At 47.2% G+C, this 17,378-nt stretch overlaps 1 protein-coding gene across 2 annotated transcripts in view; it reads right to left on the bottom strand.

Moving 5' to 3' along the window:
• Positions 1-7,011: 7,011 nt before the first annotated feature.
• LOC107196588 (keratin, type I cuticular Ha7-like) overlaps positions 7,012-17,378 on the bottom strand; it is a 17,195-nt gene continuing 6,828 nt past the window's right edge. Inside the window, exons 1-7 of one of the 2 annotated variants that reach the window (XM_025041664.1) lie at positions 12,097-12,525; positions 10,935-11,017; positions 9,404-9,560; positions 8,966-9,127; positions 8,758-8,883; positions 8,171-8,391; positions 7,012-7,420 (exon numbers count right to left, since the gene is read on the bottom strand). In XM_025041664.1, coding sequence (XP_024897432.1) covers positions 7,285-7,420; positions 8,171-8,391; positions 8,758-8,883; positions 8,966-9,127; positions 9,404-9,560; positions 10,935-11,017; positions 12,097-12,525 — 1,314 coding nt within the window. In that variant the 3' untranslated portion in view covers positions 7,012-7,284. Of the gene's footprint in view, positions 7,421-8,170; positions 8,392-8,757; positions 8,884-8,965; positions 9,128-9,403; positions 9,561-10,934; positions 11,018-12,096; positions 12,526-17,378 lie in introns of those variants that run through there. The other variant, XM_015599132.2, reaches the window with a different exon arrangement.

Here is a 17,378-nt window from a genome sequence, read left to right as displayed (position 1 = left end):
GAGAGGGCAGGCCCCGGGCAGGGGGATGTTTTGGCAGCTGGTGGCCACGCAGGGCCGGGAGGGGCAGCTGGAGCGACAGCTCAGATTGGGCAGGCAGCAGTTGTAAAGCATGGTGCTGGGAGGAAGTGAGGCACCCGGCTAAAGACAGAGTCCCAGTTCTCCAAAGACCTTATGGGTCTCCTTCCTCTGGGGAGCATTTATATCCCTCCACAGAGGGTGTGGACATAGTATGTAATGTCTTTCTTCTTTTTACATCTTCACTGCTTTTCAAATGCCCTTCTCTTCAGTCTGTTATTTGCCTTCCTCAGAAGAGTCTCTTGTCCCATAAAATCCTTTACTCGGGCTTTTTGCTAAGTCAGGACTCCTCTTCAGGCAATACACCCATGAAATCAGAGTTTGTGGTAGACCTTCAAGGAGGCCACACAGTCTAGCCCAAGTAACTGCTCTTGTTAATTGGGAGTTAGCCCATCCAATGACATTCCTTTGTGTCACGTGATCCTGTAAACCCATAATCAGACTCATCCCCTTGCCCACTTGGCATTTCTAGGGAGGGACTGGGATGGAGTCAGGGAAGAAGTTGTATGAAGTGGCAGCAGTGAATTTTCTTTCTGTTTGCTTTAAGAGAAGAATCCTCCAATACTGCAGCGCCTCAAGCCTTGGAAGCCTTGAGGTGAATAGGGACTGGTTTGGGCCGTGGCTGAGAAAGATGCTCCACAAGCATGAAAACCTTTGAAGGTAATCTTAAAGCTTCATGTGAATTGATCTTATATTCCATAATATACCCATGTTGAATTTAACATAAAAAAAATTGTTCCAAAATGATCGGGTAAACTGTCTAACATTTTGCCCAACTCTACATGAAATTGCTATCCCAGGGATATGTACTGATCCTGTGTTGGGCATCCCATCCTCAGCCTTAGCGTGTTCCGCATAACCTTTGGTTTAAGAACCAAAGGTAAAACATACCAAGGAGGGTTCTGTGGTCATGTGACTGAATCCAAGGACCTGGGCCCCAGGAGAGAAAATGCTGAGACACAGCATAAGCAGGGGACTTAACAAAGTAAGCTTGGAGTACATGGGGTTGGTTTCAGAGATGAAAGAAGGCACCAGAAGGTCTGGGGAGGCAGTGGCCAAAGTTCTGAATATATATATACACGTTGCATAATTATAGGCATCATTGGGTACCACTTGCATCTCTGGTAAGCAGCATCCCAACCTCCACTGTGGCTTTGGCTGCCAGCCAGAGCAGCAGTTTAATTGACAACTTATTGGAGTCCTTCTCCCCATTGAGCTTTCATGATAATATTCATGCGGCTTTCTGCTCAAGTCTCAGATAAAAGGTCCTTCCTCTACCCTGTCCAAGGCCATTATCGCCGCTTATTAAAATGCCATTAAGATTCCCCACCGTACTACGAAGGAGCCCCAGAGTTATAATAAAATCAAAATTTCTTTGTTTTTCTCCAAGGCAATTAAAGGGGGGAGAAATAGGTGGGTCCAGACTCTCCACAGGAAGGACGCAAGGCTGGGCAGTGGCAGTCAGGAGGAAGCTTCTGTCCCACTTCATCTGGGCTTGGGACAAATGGAAAGGCCTGTGAATCAGACTACTGAGCATTTGCTAATAGGAAACAGCATAGCATGGTCCTCCTGCCTCATGGCTCTTGTCAGCCTGCTCCAAAGCACTGGCTATTTTCTCAGTCGTGCCTTCCTTGCCACCTGGGGAGGTTTTCTTCTGAGCCAGACTAAATGCCAATAGCATCCTCTAAGCTCTTTGGTCTTATCTATTAACCGGCCAGTGTAACCTCATATAGGCTTTAGTCAAAGGAGAATGTTTAGGTTCTAACTATGAGAAGATTCAAGGACTGGGTTGACAAATAAGCCAAAATAGAATTTGCATACAATGCAGAGGAAATCAGAGCAATGGAGACAGATGGAAACTGGGGGAGGTGTGTTTAAAAAGAGACAAGAGCTTAAAGAAGCAAGGAGGAAACCTGGAAGGAATAATCTGAACCACCTGGGGCCACGTGGATCAGAAAAGCGAGCTCATCTTCACGTGAGTGAACCTGGAGGATGCAAAGCTAAGAAGTAGCCAAGACAACCTAAATTGATGGACAGAAGAATGGCCCACCCTGCTGAGTGTCCGACAAGATGTAAGTGGGGATGACTCAGAAAAGATCTACAGACACAGGACCACAGCTGCTGAGGCCTCTGAAAGAACTGACGTTGGTCCACAGTGTCCAGACCAGAGCGTCACTTCCATGATCCAGTGTGAGATTTCTTTGTGGCCAAGAAATACACCATTGCCTATACCCAGGCAGCATAAAGTCAAAAGGAGAGCAAGGCTACCTGTTCCTGAACAAATAAGGAATGTGGAGAGTTAAAGGAAGAAAAACCAGAGGAAGTCAGACCTGCACTGGCTTCAGGTCATGGCCAACCGCAGCCACACAGAAGATGTGGGAAACGACAGGTTACCCCTGATACCTGGAAGTTCCTTTTTTCCCTGAAGAAGGGGAAATGGCACAAGAATTCAAGATGGAGATGGCAGATGGACTGGCTGGTGAGTAAACATAACGCCTCTTTCTTGCAGTGTTTTCAAAATATCAGTTGGCTCGAGTGAATTTGCCTCTGGAATTCATGGAGAAAATGGCACTCGCGTTATAAGTTCTCCATGGCATCCCACAGGTTAGGAGTAGAACGTATGTACTCTCGTGATTTCCTAATTGAAATAGCTGCAAATTTTATTCATTCAGAGAGAAACTGAGCAGTCAGTGGACTATCAAACCCACTTTCGTTTTCAGTTTAGTTTTATTCAAAACGCATTAATTGCTGGGCATGGAACTAAAGTGAAAACTAAGAATCATCATTCTGGTAGAGCATTATCTTTTTATGAACAATTCAGGTTAATCCAGGTCCCTGAAGTATTTGAGAAGTAATAAGAAGGTAGGGAGGTGAGATATTTAAAAAGTGTGAGATGGACATTAGAAATAGGTTTGTGATTAATGTAATTAGAAGACTGTATGAATGGCATTTAAAAACACAATCATTTGTTGAATATCTACCAATTGCCTAGTATATTACCAAGGCTGGGGACAGAGGGACAGGGGATGGTAGGGAGATGACATGCCCCTGCCCCCTACAAGCCCTCAGTCCTACTGAGCAGACAGACCGATCTACAACTAACTCTAACGTAATGTAAAATAATTGGACCCTTTATCCCCAAAAGTTTCTTCCTTCTCCCTTCCACTTCTTTCCATGCCTATTCCTGTCCCAAACCCTAGTCAGGGCATTTCATCCCAGTTTATGATTCTCAGCCAGAGGATGAGGGAGAGGGATGAGGCTGTTTCAGATAATTTACCTGTATCCCAAAGGAGATATGTCGGTGACCCCACCCACTAAGTGACTCAGAGGTAGGATTCAAACAACGGATCTCATTAGAATCTCAATCCATTTAAGAATCTTTGCTTCAGCAAGGCCTGGTAATTCATTGTTTTGATATTCGGTTCTCGTTGTTTGGAAGATTACAGGGTGGTAGTGGTTGGTGATTCCCCATCGCTTCAGCCCTGAGGCATCCCCATCTGTGGGCACCAAAATGAGTTTCAAAGCAGGTGAAAGAGGCTCTCAGAGACGTGGCTGGGACAGAGGAAAGAAAAGAGGCAAAACCAATCAAGTCAAAGAGGAAATAGAAAAGGGAATGAGATTAGTAGAGAGAAATGAAGGTGACATCTGCTGGTGAGCAGACACAATGCTGCCACCCTCAGGGGAAGAGTCCAATTGTGGGGTGGAGGCATTTTGGCGGAGGGATTTGGAGGCCAGTGTGAATGACTGAGGCACATGTTAAGGATATCCGACAACCAGGAAGGAAGCAGGGGGAAGGAGGCAAGAAAGATTTGGGTACAAAAACCAGCATAAAGGGAGAGCCTCAGCTGAAGGAGGCCAGGAGACAGCCAAAGGTCAGAAGCTCAGTCTGAATGTGGTTGGGTAGGGAGGACATTGCAGGGTGGGATAAAACATGAGGAAGATGATCCTTGGGGAGAGTCCCAGGCCCTGTAATACCTTTGCCCTCAGCCACCCTTCCCCTCACCCTCCAGCATTGATTATGGGTCTGAACGTGAAGTGTTATCCAAAAAGTGCTTTGTAAATGGTAAAATGATAAACATATGTAAGGACTTCTGACTATTTCTCCTCTCTTCCTCAATAGCCAAAGTGGTTTTAATGGCAGGGAATGGGTTGATCTTCTTTGGTGATTCCCAGATATTAAAATTGCCGAGGTCCTCAAGCTATTTTGAGAACTTTCATTCCTTGTATCACCTTTTGTGGCAAAGAGTCTCAGAAATAGTTGCTCTAGCATAAACATTCTCGTTTCCTTCAAGGAAAAGGAATCAAAACATTAGGGTAATTAAGGTTCTGTCATCCTGCTGACACAATCTGAGACTTGGCCTCTGTAAAGCACAGAGGTTAAGAGCATAGTTGCTAGAGGCAGACTGCCTGGATTTGAATCCTGGCTTCACCATCTAGTTGCTGAGTGATCTTGGACATGTTACTTAACCTCTCTGAGCCTCAGTTTCTCATCTGCAAAATGAGGATAACAAAAGCATTGGCTTCATAGAATTGCTGTAAGGATTAAATAAGTGTATGTATATAAACTTATCTATAACTTAGACCAGTGCCTGGCTTGTAGTAAGAGCTCAGTGAGTGTGAGCTTTGATTACAGTGATGATGATGAAGATATGTGGTGATGATGGTGATGATGGTGATGGTGATGGTGATGATAATGATGATGATGATGATGGAGGAAACGATGATTGTGGCATTGGTGATGATAGTAATGATGGTAATGATGGGCTGTTTGGTTTCCAGGGAAGCTCTTCACACCTTTCCAAGCATAATGATCCCCTCTATCCAGCATTTTTTCCCAGGAACCCAAACCACTTCACACACGTACACATACACAAACAATGTCTCATCAAAGCTAATCTTTCAATTATAAATGACAGGACATTGGATGTGAACTTAAGAAATATGGGTCAATCACCCTCGGGCTCCATTGACTCATTTTGCCTCACCAAAAGAATCCCTCAGCCACTGAATGACTCACCTTCTCTCCCTCTCCTTAAATGGGAAGAACGATTCTTGCCTACTCTGTCATAGTACAAGAATAAATGGGTTTATTTTGTGAGACAGCTTTGAACTTGTTAAATGAAAGGAGCTATTTAAGTACAAAGAAGAAGGTGAAGGTGTTTGGGCCAGGTGCTAAATTAAGACTAATCAAGATTGTTCTTTCTTATTGGGACTTAATCTTGGTTAAGTAACTCAGGGGCGTGTTACCTGTGCCCAAACACCTCCACCACTTGGGAAAAAGAGCAGAAGCACAGTGGAGGAGAGGGAGGGTGTGAGAGCCTCTGATCCTTCCAGAGCCTCCCTCAGGGGGAGTCCTGATGCCTCCTAAGCAAATCAGTTCTGTCTACACAGACAATGGCCAACAGGTAAGATTGTGGGCTTGAGTGCAGTTGGAGGCAGAGCATCCAGGTGCTGGCTTTGCTCCCTCTACCCCTGGGGCTTGGAACTGTGGTCAGTTCTGCACCAAGACTGGCTGGATTCAACAACCATCAGCTGAGACATTTTGTAAATTGTAAATGTCTCAGTGAGCTACTTTGATTTAGGGGTTCACAGAGCAGAGAAGGAGTCGGTTTGTTGGCTCCACTTTAACCTTTGTGGTTTCACTGACAAATAAGACCTAGAAAGCAAGGACTCATAGAATCTGGGGGCTAGAAGACCCTCTATAATCATCTCATCCAGGCCCATCAGATGCTTGAGTCTCCACCTCAACATCTCTACAAGGTAGTTGCAAAGGCCCTGCTTGAATATCTCCAGTGATGGGGAACTCACTGCCTCCTGTCTATGGCCAGTTGCAATTCTGCTTTCTGGAGATATTCTCAGCCATGGCTGCCTAAATATGGAGCTTCTGGTCCATTTGTTTATTGTCTGCAACTTTTAAGCCTGGCAGCTGCCAGAAGGCCTTGTCAGTGGAGCCTGTGGGGAGGCTTAAGTGGATCAGTTTGATTGACCCTTTTCAGATTGATAGCTCAGCAATCACCAACATGTAACATGTCCAGAGTTTTGCAACGTGCCAGGGAAAGGTGCTATCTTGATGTTCTGAAGGATTCCCCACCCATGGGAACAGTCAGGAGAGCAAGGCCAACCCCTTCTGCAGAGTGTCTGGCCAGTCGGGGGCTCACTCCCCAAATAAACTTTGTAACCCAGTGACTCTCATATTTGAGAGTACATCAAATCATCTGAAAGTCTTGCTAAACCAGACTACCAACTCAGAAAGTCTGGGGTGGAGCTCAAGAATCGGAATTTTCAACAAACTCCCAGGTGATGCTGGGAGGCCCACAATTTAAGAACCACCACCCTAAACCTTCTCATGTTTAATTTTTTTTTTCCCCTTCAAAGCTTTCAACATATGGACTTTGGATCTAGTTCAAAGAGGCTGAGGTTCAAGCTTTGACTCAGCCACCAGCTGAGAATAATAACAGCCACTCCCTCTTTGCAAGGGTTTCTGTGGGACCGTGGTCACAATGTCTGTAAAGCCCAGCACAGGTCTTTGCTCATAAAGGGCATGTGATCACAAAAACTTACTTTACATAGAGTACTCTAGGGAGACCCAGCAGAACCTCTGGCTGGAGCTTTTCCTTTGCACGAGGACCAAGTGGCCTCATCCAGATAAAAGCGGGGGTTTTATTTAGTGTCTGTATTTTTAAAGCTCTGTGAATCTGATTTCTAATAAGGTGTGGTCAGGTCAAGAGCCAGCTATCTATCTCTCACCTGTCACATTTTGCTGCAGTCCCATTTTAACCCCGGTCGCGTCTGGCTGGGCAATCTCCCAGAACCACTCTGGTGAGTGATCCACAATCCCTCCTTCTATGGAAAGGCTGGCTCAAGGAGCTCCCAGCAATGCTCTCGGCACAGGATGGAGAAACTGAGACCAGCACGCATCGGGCTCCTTATGCTGCAGAAGTGAAGTTTATTAGCAAAATAAAAACAAGTTTACCTGCCACATCTCAAGGAGACCAGAAGGCAAGGGAAAAGAGAAAATAGAAGAGAGAAAAGGAAGCACAAATCCAGGGGCTGGAGCTGAGCTGCCAGATCAGAAAACCCAACAGAGAAGCACTGCCTGGCTTCAGCCTCCCCAGGCTGGCTGAGGAAGTAGGGCTCAGACGGCAGGCCTGGTGGAGCCAAGGAGCTGTGATGCTTCCCATCATTCAGCACCTTGGGCTGAGGAATACGTCAGCATTGAGGTGATGAGCAGGGCCCACAGGAGGCCCAAGGAGGCCTGGAAAGGCAGGAAGAGCAGGAGGTACAGGCTGCAGGGGCTGGACCAAGGGTGCTGGAGGCTGGGGTCGCACATGGGTTGCAGGGAAGCCTGCAGAGAGAGAGAGAAAAAAAAAGTGTTTTTAACAGTGGCATCAGAAGTGCCTGAAAGACAAAAGCATGTAGACACTTTAGACTTAGAAGAGCAAACAGAGTTTTAGAGCTTAGCGGTCCCTCTATGCCTAGAAATGGTCAGTGACTTGCCCACAGGCCACAGGGAAGCTGTGGCCTTAGCTCAGCACACACATACGCAAAACCAGTGTTACCTTCCATATGGAAAGGCACACAGCCAAGAGAAAGGCAGAAAGGCTGACGGAGTGAAATAAGGCCAGATGTCAGCCACGCTCTTAATTTAAACACAGCCCCCTAATCTTGTTCCTTATTGCTTAAAGGGGTATAGTATCCATCTTACCTTTTTCACAGCCTATTGAGGAACTAAATAAGAGAATAGGCGCACATGCCCTGTGCATTACTTTTAAATGCTGAGTTTCAAGATCCCAGCTACCAAAGTATTTCTTCCAGAGAGGATTTAGCAAAACTCACATGCACTGAGCTCTCTGTATTGTAGCCCCTGTGGGAGCGACTAGCATCTGGCAGACTAACGTGGTCAGCATAATGGACAGCATGAGCTGAAAAACTCCTGCACACCCTTCTCTACGTCCGGGCAGCTTGCCAGGCTTCCTGGGTGACAAGTTTGTCCCCAAAGATTGGATCTATAATGCCAGCCCTTCCTTTTAGGTCATTGCCAATAAAAGGTGTCTGCTTTTACACATGACATTGACACAGACATCAGAGGACATACTTGCAGTCCTCACTCTCCAGAAGCTTCTGGTACGTGCTGATCTCGCCCTCCAGCCGGACCCGGACGTCCAGCAGCACCTGGTACTCCTGGTTCTGCCGCTCCAGGTCAGCCCGGATCTCAGACAGCTGTTCCTCCACGGTGCTGATCAGGCTCTGCATCTGGGCCAGCTCGGTGCCATAACGGGCCTCAGCCTCACACAGGGAGTTCTGCAGGCAGTCCTTCTGTGATGCCAAAGAAAATGGAGGGCAGGTTAAAAACCATGGACCCCTGCCCTCGGGCTCTTCAGTCAGACCGTGACACCCCAAGGCATTGCCGGGCCCAGTGAACAATCTAGCTCCCGTTCTCCAGCTGGAAGAACTGGCAACATGCTATAAACCTTAGGATATGTTTGCAAAGTCTCCCTCATCTGAGTTAATGATCATTCCTCAGCATCCACATTTATGAGAATGTTCAACGCAACAGAGGTGAGGCCAAGGTTTAAGCTGTGTCCTGATCTGTGTATAGGGGAGGCATGTACTAAATGAGGAGCTGCTCATAGGAGTAGCTGCCAAGCTGAATCACAGTTCCATGCATGCGAGGGAGCTCACCAGTGTGTGCTGAGCCTGAAGCTCCACCTCCAGGGCGTTCACTGTGCGTCTGAGCTCCAGGATCTCTGACTGGCAGCACTGCAGCTCCTCGGAGCAGGACGTGGCCTGCAGGCTGATGCCCTCAGACTGAAGCACAAGTGCACAGAGACACGATCACCTCCCGGCCAGATGGAAGCTGGGCTCCCCCCGCTCTGCAGCACCGCCTCACCTGAGCTTCGAACCACTGCTCCACATCGCGGCGGTTGGTCTCCACCATGGCCTCGTACTGGCACCGCATCGCCTCCAGCACACTGTTCAGGTCCACGGTGGGCTCAGTGTCCAGCTCGATCCGGAGCCTGTCCCCCAGCTGGCACTGCAGAGTGTGGACTTCCTACAGGCATAGGAGGAGGATGTCCCATTCCTGGGCCTCCACTGCCCTCCACCCAAAGCCTCACCTCCCACTTCCTACCCTCCCCAGCTCCTATGTGGGTGAAGAATGTGCTCCCAAGGGGGCCGCAGCTCCCTTTCATGGCTTGTGAGGTTAAACTATGAGCCAGGATCTGCAGAGCTTCCATCCCCAGCAGGAAGAAGAGCCTTATTTCTTCCCCAAAACGAGCCTGAATTCAACCCCCAGAAGTCTCCATGTGTCACACAAAGGACCCCACACCTGCTCGTGATTCTTCTTAAGGCAGAGCAGCTCCTCCTTCAGGGACTCCAGCTGAGCCTCTAGGTCACACTTGGCAAGTGTGAGGTCATCCAGTACCTTGCGCAGGCCACAGATGTCGGCCTCCACCAGCTGGCGGAGCGAGTGTTCTGTCTGGTACCTTTACCAGGGCAGGTACAGGAATCAAGTTTGGAGAGCAGAAGGGGCCCCAGGACACAACTTACAGCCATAAAACCACTGGCTTCCCTCTGCAGCCTAATCGTGAGTTGGCATTTCCTGTGTAGTGCACTCATAGCCAGAAAGCAACAGGGTATCCCCCACCCATTCAACACTAAGCACCTAGGATGAACCAGGCAGAGTGGCCAGTACTGAGGACATAGGGATAGACGCATGGCCAGTGCCTGCCCTCTCGGGCTGCTGGCCAAAGGGGTAGCGGGGCAGCAGAGTACTCAGGCCATTGCAATGCAGTGCGATCACTGCAGACTCTCTTCTGCTGAGATGGACCTTGGTGTCTCCCTCAGATTAGAAGCCAGACTGCCAGAATGGAAGGGAGAAAATAGCTTTCTTTAGCTCTAGAGGAATGAGGCTTCCATGGCGCCCTGAAGAAAGACAGTAAAGCTCAATGCCCCTTCCTGACCCTGGGTCCGACCTTCTCAGGCGGTATGAACTCTCTGACCGTCACACGCCTCCACGGCAGGCTGTGAAGCGTGACTCCCATCATGAATCATCAGCGCTCACAAATTGGAGGAGCTGCAGTATGGAAACATATCCTCACTGAGGCAGCAGAGTTTCGTATTTAATGGCCTCCGGGTAAGAAGTTGAGGGCCAAGTTCCAGTTCTATCACTCAGTAGCCACGTTACTTCTGGCAAGTCCCTTCAGTGCTCTGAGTCTCGGTGTCCTCACAAAGTCGATGCCATCACTGCCCTGCCTGCCTCACGAGGTTCTTCTTACAACAGAATCAAGTAGGTGATTCTAAATCCTGTTGTAAATTAAACAATTTACAAAAATTTACAATTTACAATTTACAAAAGCTAAACAATTGCGAGGAAGTTCCAAGATCTTGGGCTTAATGCCCTTCATTTCCTCCTGCTGGAACTGTTGGTTTGAGTCTTAGTCAATTACATCTCTGATGCCAACCGCCTTATAACAGAGAAGAAGCCATGAGAGGCATCTGGCTCCTCCCCCTCCCCATCCTATCCCAACTCACTTGGTCCTGAAGTCATCTGCAGCCAGTTTGGCATTGTCCATTTGCACAACCAGCCTGCTTTTCTCTGACTTGATGCACAGAATCTGGGGAAAGGAAGTAGGCTCCGTGATTCACCGTCCTCGGATCGTCTATGGCCTCAGGTTACGAAAGCTAAACAATTGCGAGGGAGTTCCAAGATCTTGGGCTTAATGCCCTTCATCTTCTCCTGCTGGAACTGTTGGTTTGAGTCTTAGTCAATTACATCTCTGATGCCAACCGCCTTATAACAGAGAAGAAGCCATGAGAGGCATCTGGCTCCTCCCCCTCCCCATCCTATCCCAACTCACTTGGTCCTGAAGTCATCTGCAGCCAGTTTGGCATTGTCCATTTGCACAACCAGCCTGCTTTTCTCTGATTTGATGCACAGAATCTGGGGAAAGAAAGTAGGCTCCGTGATTCACTGTCCTGGGATCCGTCTATGGCCTCAGATCAAAGGAAGTTCTGTTTTCTGGGGTTTGAACTGCAACATCCCCTTGGACAACACGAACTCCCAAACATGGGTGGTACAGGAAGTGGGGTGTGTGAGAGGGTGCTTGGCTAAGGGTGAAGCTGGAGGGACTGGGAGACGAAAGGTAGTAGTAAACCAAACATAGAACAAACTTAATTTCATTTTGCCAGATGTGATGCTTAGCCTGGAGGCAGCAGAGTACTCAGGAAATTGCAATGCAGAGCGATCCTTGCAAACCCTTACAAGGAGATCTGGAGTCTAGACCAGAGAACAATGGCTGGTTATGAAAGTTTTAGATAAGGCAGGATCCATTCCTCATAAGAAACCCTTTAGGCTGGTTGCTCCACCTCCCCAAAGGTCTTCTCTGAATCTAGCCAGATCTCGGTGGCCCCTCTTCCGGCATTCTTTGTCTTTCTGTCTCCACAACAAAGATATAGGTTTTTTAAGAAGCACTGACTTGATCAACAAAGGGGACAGCAGTTATGCAGAAGAGGCAAATGCTACTGAATGGATACACACTGTCTTTTAAAGGACATTAGAGCACACTCCTGCACCAGAAGTTTGGCTGCACTGTTTTTGAGAATTGTAATTTAAGAATTGTAAGTACTAAAACTGAGAAAGCATAAACTCAGAAGCCTGGACAGTCAAATTCCTTTACACATCCCCATTCACTCCTGAGATTCTTTTCTCACAATCAAAAGAACATTTCGGCTGTGGCGATTTCCAGTGCCAATCCAGACCCTGAACTTTTAGTGCAAGGTCCAGGAACCTTGTTCTGTAAAGGGCCAAATAGTAAATATTTTAGGCTTTGCAGACCACACGTCTCTGCCACAACTCCTCAACTCTGCCATTATAGCACAAAGGCAGCCATAGACAATACATCAATAAATGAGCATGGCCGTGTACCAGTAAAACTTTATTTACAAGATCAGGCAGCAGGCCGAATTTGGCCCGTGGGCTGTAGTCTGCCAACCCCTGAGCTAGAGCACCACACACCTCACCTTCTGCTGGAGCTCCTCGATGCTCCGGAAGTAGCTCTGGTAGTCCGGGCACACGGTGGACTCGTGGCATTTGCTCCACTCTCGGATCTTGGTCTCCAGCTCCGCGTTGTCTCGCTCCAGCTGGCGCACCTTCTCCAGGTAGTTGGCCAGGCGGTCGTTCAGGAACTGCATGGTCACCTTCTCGTGGCCGTTCAGGCTGCCTTCACCGTAGGTCCCACAGATTCCGATGTTGCCGGGAACGTGGCAGGTCCCTGGCAAGGGGCACGCGGTGTTGCAGCTGGGGGGCAGACAGAGGCTGGGTCGGCCCAGAGGGGTCGTCCCCACACGGACTCGGCTGGTGTGCGCCACGGTGGCCGAGAGGTCCGGGGAGGCAGCCTTGGCCTCTGAAACCTGGCCGGTGAAGAGAGAGCTGCAGCCGTCGGAAGTCATGGTGCGAAAAGGCCAGACTCCTGCTTTGTCGACAGTTGGATTTGCTTGAACCTGAAATCTTCCTTCTCTTCTAGACCTTATATAGGTTTGTAGTGGGAGTTGGTACAAGAAAACTGGCATTTTCCTCATGAATATTTATGTCGATTGTTGTACAATCACTCGGTTAGTCAGTGATTTTGTCTCCTATAAAGAGTTAATGAGGTCCATGAAAGAGGCCCAACCCACACGGGATGCTTCTCATCACGGCAGAGTCTTAGAAAACAGAGAAAAAGAGGTCTTCTTTGAGCTTCTGGGGCTATGAATTCCTTCTCCTCTGCTGCCTTATGTCTGTGAAATAATCAAGAACCAGAGACTCCTACATTTTCCTCAAAGTCTCTGTCGTTCCTATAGTCTTTTCTTACCTTAGAATATTTCCATCATGACAAAGGCTGAAATATTAGTCAATCAGGCACATGGAAAAACAGAAAAATCACAGTTAGTTTGTTTCTGCAGGTAAGTATGGAGGGCCCAGGCTGGGACATTGCTCGGCCTGCCTAGATTTTAGTAAGAAAGCTAGGAAAGGAAATTGCCTTGACATTATAAAGGTAATAACAGGGGGTGTTTAAAAATTTTTTTAATAAAAGAACTGTGAGGATTTTAAGTAGAAGAGAGAATATTGAGAGACCAGAAAAAGACTTCACAGAATAAGTAGCATTTAAAATGTGTTTTGAGTGACGGTTTCCATGAAGGATTGGAGGAGAGAGTGTCTCTGACAGAGAACAAAATGAACAGAATCAAACACGTTTGGGATATGGAAAAGACTAGCTGTGTGAGTGCTTATAATGAAGACATGGATTCCAGCCCTGGAAAGCTGTGTTTAGTCCAGGTTGTGAGAAGCCTTGAATGCCAGGACCATGCCATACGGAGTCGTCAGGTAAAGGCGAGTCAAAGATAAGGATATGCCCTTGGAAGCTGACTTTCCTCAAATATGAGAAAAAAATAGCCAAGTTCCTCTTGAAGGAATGTAACAGAAAAGAGATGGAAGTCTCCTGTATAAATATTGGGGGAAAACACTAGGCCAGAACAATGAAAGAAAAACCTAAATTTGGTGTTTGAAAACTGAATGATAACACTAGGCCAGAACAATGAAAGAAAAACCTAAATGCCAAATCGATTTTGGTGTTTGAAAACTGAATGACACACTTTTCAATAACCCATGGGTCAAAGAAGAAATAAATCAAATGAGAAATTAAAGTTATTTTGAACGGAATTAAAATGAAAATACAACGTATCAAACTGATTCGGGCAATTAAGACTCTCCCTGTGCAAGTGTGAAACTGATAAGCCATTTGGAAAGTGGGAGAAAAAACTCGGGAATGAAACTGGGTGATGTGTGATTCCCAAAAAATAAAATCGTGTTCCTGTGTACGGCAGTCTACAACCTAAGGTGGGTAGCGATTCATACTTTAGGGTATCTATTCTCAAGGGCCTCTCCATCCCTTCTGGGCATCTGTCTTTGTTAGACACTGATCCACTCACCGACCGAGTCCCTCCTTATTTTAAAGATACACACTCAAGAACTTTGATCTTTCATCTTTTGAAACTTCTTGCATTTCTTTGAAATGCACCTACCTTGATCGTCCATTACTGAGGAGACTCTAGGACAAAATTTAAATTTCCTTAATCTTCAGACACAGTCAGAACATCAGAAGCTTTATGGCCGCCTCTATTCCTAAAACAAAGAAGCCAGTGACAGGTTATTCAATAAGCCCTGGAAAAAGGCAGCCAGCCAGCTTCCAGGATATGCTAACGAAGACGCTGCTTTGACCCCATTTCTAAGATGAATGAACTCACCAAGAGGGCCCTTGAAGCAACAGTCCATGTTTTAGCTGGCTCCGAAACATGGAATCTCCAGTCCAAAAGCGATCTCAAAGTCCTCCGGTCTAGGACCCTTAGGCATTAAATCCCTGCGGATAATCTCCAATTAGTTGTCCAGTCCACCATTTTCCAGAATGGCCTACCCCATCGTTGGCCAGCTTGGCCCTTGTGGCTCACAGTACCCCAGGCTTTGTGTAAGACACTGGAATCAAGAGATAAATAACGTCTATCTCAGTCTTTAGGGACCTACAACATAGGGGATTGTTAGAAAGTTCTCTATGCAGAGACAAATCTACCTCCCTGCTATTTCTGCCTATTGTTTTCATTTGTTCATTCATTCATTCATTCAACAAATGTTTATTGAGTACCTACTCTGTGCCGAGCAGGAACTGGTGCTGGACGCTGGTGAAACACTAGCAAGTAAGTCAGAGAGTTGTCCTTCAGTTAATTTACTTTCTAGTTCGAACCATGGGGTGCCAGGAATGATAAATCCAGTCATTCTGCCTCATGGCAGAACTTCAACTCTTTGTGACAGCTATGTGATTTCTCATTTCTGGTTTTCCGCTTAGCGTGGTTCTAAGTCCTCCTGCCATCCTGAGTATGTTCCTCTGAATATTCTCCATGTCATTCCTATCACCCTTAAACAGAGGCCCTAGAATAGAATTTCTGATGCGTTTGGGCTAAGAGGCTGCCGGTGGATGTGTACAGAAGTGTACAGACGTGGGCAATATTCACCAAGGCAGGGTTTACTGCCGTCATTGACCTTATCACTCTGACCTACTCCAAATGATCCATTATTCATGAGCTCCTGCCACAGCAATGCCCTCTCAAGGCACCAAGGAGGACCGAGATGAATCAGAGAAATTCCCACTTCTCAAAAAATTGAGAGCAGTAGAGATAGGTCATGTAACTCAGAGGAAGGAGAGGTCACAGAGCACTAGGGGTATAGAGTATCAAAGAGACTTGATCTAAAACTTTAAAGTTAGGCAGGAAGAGGCTCTTGCAAGAACCTTGGCCACATGTCATGGAAACCAAATCAAGGCCCCAGCAGTGCCAACAGGAAGGAAGGGATAAAGGACAGAGATGTTACAGAAGGACTCTACAGAAAGGCTCTATAAGGCTGAGCGGTTTGCTGTATGTGGGGATCAAAGAGGGAAAGGTTACCAAAAGTCACCCCTGGGTTCCTGGGGCAATAATGTGGTGCGAAGGAAAGCTGGGAAGTCAAGGCAAAGTGCTGGCTCAAGGGAGAGGAGTTAAATTCAAACTTGGAGAGTATGAAGTATAGTGAGTGGGGCTGCCCACCAGTGCGTCAAGGAGAAACACCTGGAGCCAGGAGAGAGTACCCTGGGCTGTTTGGACACGTGAGAAACTCTCCTGGGCTGCTAAAGTGTCTTGTACCTGGCAGGCAGGTAGAGGGGCTGAGTTGGACCAAGGGCTCAAACCTGAACAGGAGCAGCAATTCTCGGTGGGAGAGTCCCCTCCCCCTGCTAGAGGGGAGGTGGCATTTGTAATCTCCAAAACAGGTGGCGCGGAAGATATTTTGGTTAGAGTGTCATTTAAAAACAAGCGCAATCTGTATTCTAAACGAGCTGTCTTTTAGTCGCGATATGAGACTGGTAGTTATATTTTTGAAAGTAAAAACAACATTCAGTGAGAAGATGAGGGTTTTTTAAGTATTCATTAAATGAGAAGCCGTGGATGAGAAAAAAAGGTTGGGAAACACTGAATTAGATGAAAAGAGACAAAGAGAAATGATTCAACAAAATGAGCTCGTGAAGATTATTATAAATGGCCATCAGAAGGGACAAATTTAATTTTGTTCTTAGGAGGAGGAAAGGAAGATGATGAGGGTAGGACAATCAGGGCCTTAAGTGTCACACACCATGGACCACAAAAAAACTAGTATCTAAATTTAAAATGCTCCTGTTCTGGAAAGTTCAGAATTCCACCTTGATTTTCTTAGCTTTCCGGCGTGGACGGTGGCAGGAGCAGAACTGTGGGTCCTTTCCCAAAGCCATCTCAGTGTCCGCCAGCACCTGCTGCCAGCTACCCTGTTCCTCGCCACCCTGCGGCCAGCCATCGTATTCCTTTCCGCTTTGCTGAGATCTGGGAGAAAGGCATTTGGAGTTGAAGAACAGTGAGTGAAGGGACCTGCAGAGGCCTCACTGGAATTATTGCCCGAAGCTTGGAAAGAAATATTACAAACCAGCATGTTGGGAGTGCAGGGCTGATAAACTGAGGACTGATGGGGTTAGTGTTAGGTGGCTCAACACTGGATTTGGTCCCAAGCCAAGAAGGCAAAAGTCTTAGGGGGAAGACAAGAATCAACCTGGCTGAAATTATTGTGGCCAAAGCAAAACTAGATACCACATCTAAGGCCAATCTGTGAGGGTTTCGTGACGTAGCCAGGCCACAGAGAGGAACATGATGTGCAGACGGGAGAATCACCCTGAGGAAGAATCAGCCTTGGGACTTGGGACCAGAGGGGAAGCCCTGAGCCCTCAGGTCATAAGAATGGCTGTGAGTAAACCACAGTGTCCGAGTAACTCCCTAGCCTGCAGTCCTTCCTGGGTCTGAGTAGCCTTTCCTGGTAGCTGTAGGGATCCCACAGTAGCTGGGTAGTAGCTGAGTAGCTATGCCTAATAGCTGTGGGGATCCCACAATTAGAGTTCATTCAGGCAAGTGGGGGACAGACCAGATTTCCATGGCCCCATCACAGGAAGGGGTCAGGGTCATTCCTTAAAACATGTTGCTCCTGGGGGTTACTTGATAGAAAGAAGCCCACATGAGCCAAGTAGACATTCTTGTCCTCTGACAGCCCAAAGAATGCTTTCTTGATTTCAGTTAGGCCACTTGGAGAGAGAAACCGAGCTCCAATAACAATGGTGGTTGGTTTTCATTATTATTTATAAGTGGACGGGAGTATAGCCAAATTTCCAGGCCACCAACATGGAAATATATGGCCCCCAATGCTACTAATGGGTTCTGCTACCACC

Source organism: Pteropus alecto, unplaced genomic scaffold, assembly GCF_000325575.1.
Source record: "Pteropus alecto unplaced genomic scaffold, ASM32557v1 scaffold98, whole genome shotgun sequence".
Classification (NCBI taxonomy): Eukaryota; Metazoa; Chordata; class Mammalia; order Chiroptera; family Pteropodidae; genus Pteropus; species Pteropus alecto.
Note: the sequence above shows the minus strand (reverse complement) of the source record. Positions and strands in the feature narration are given on the sequence as shown.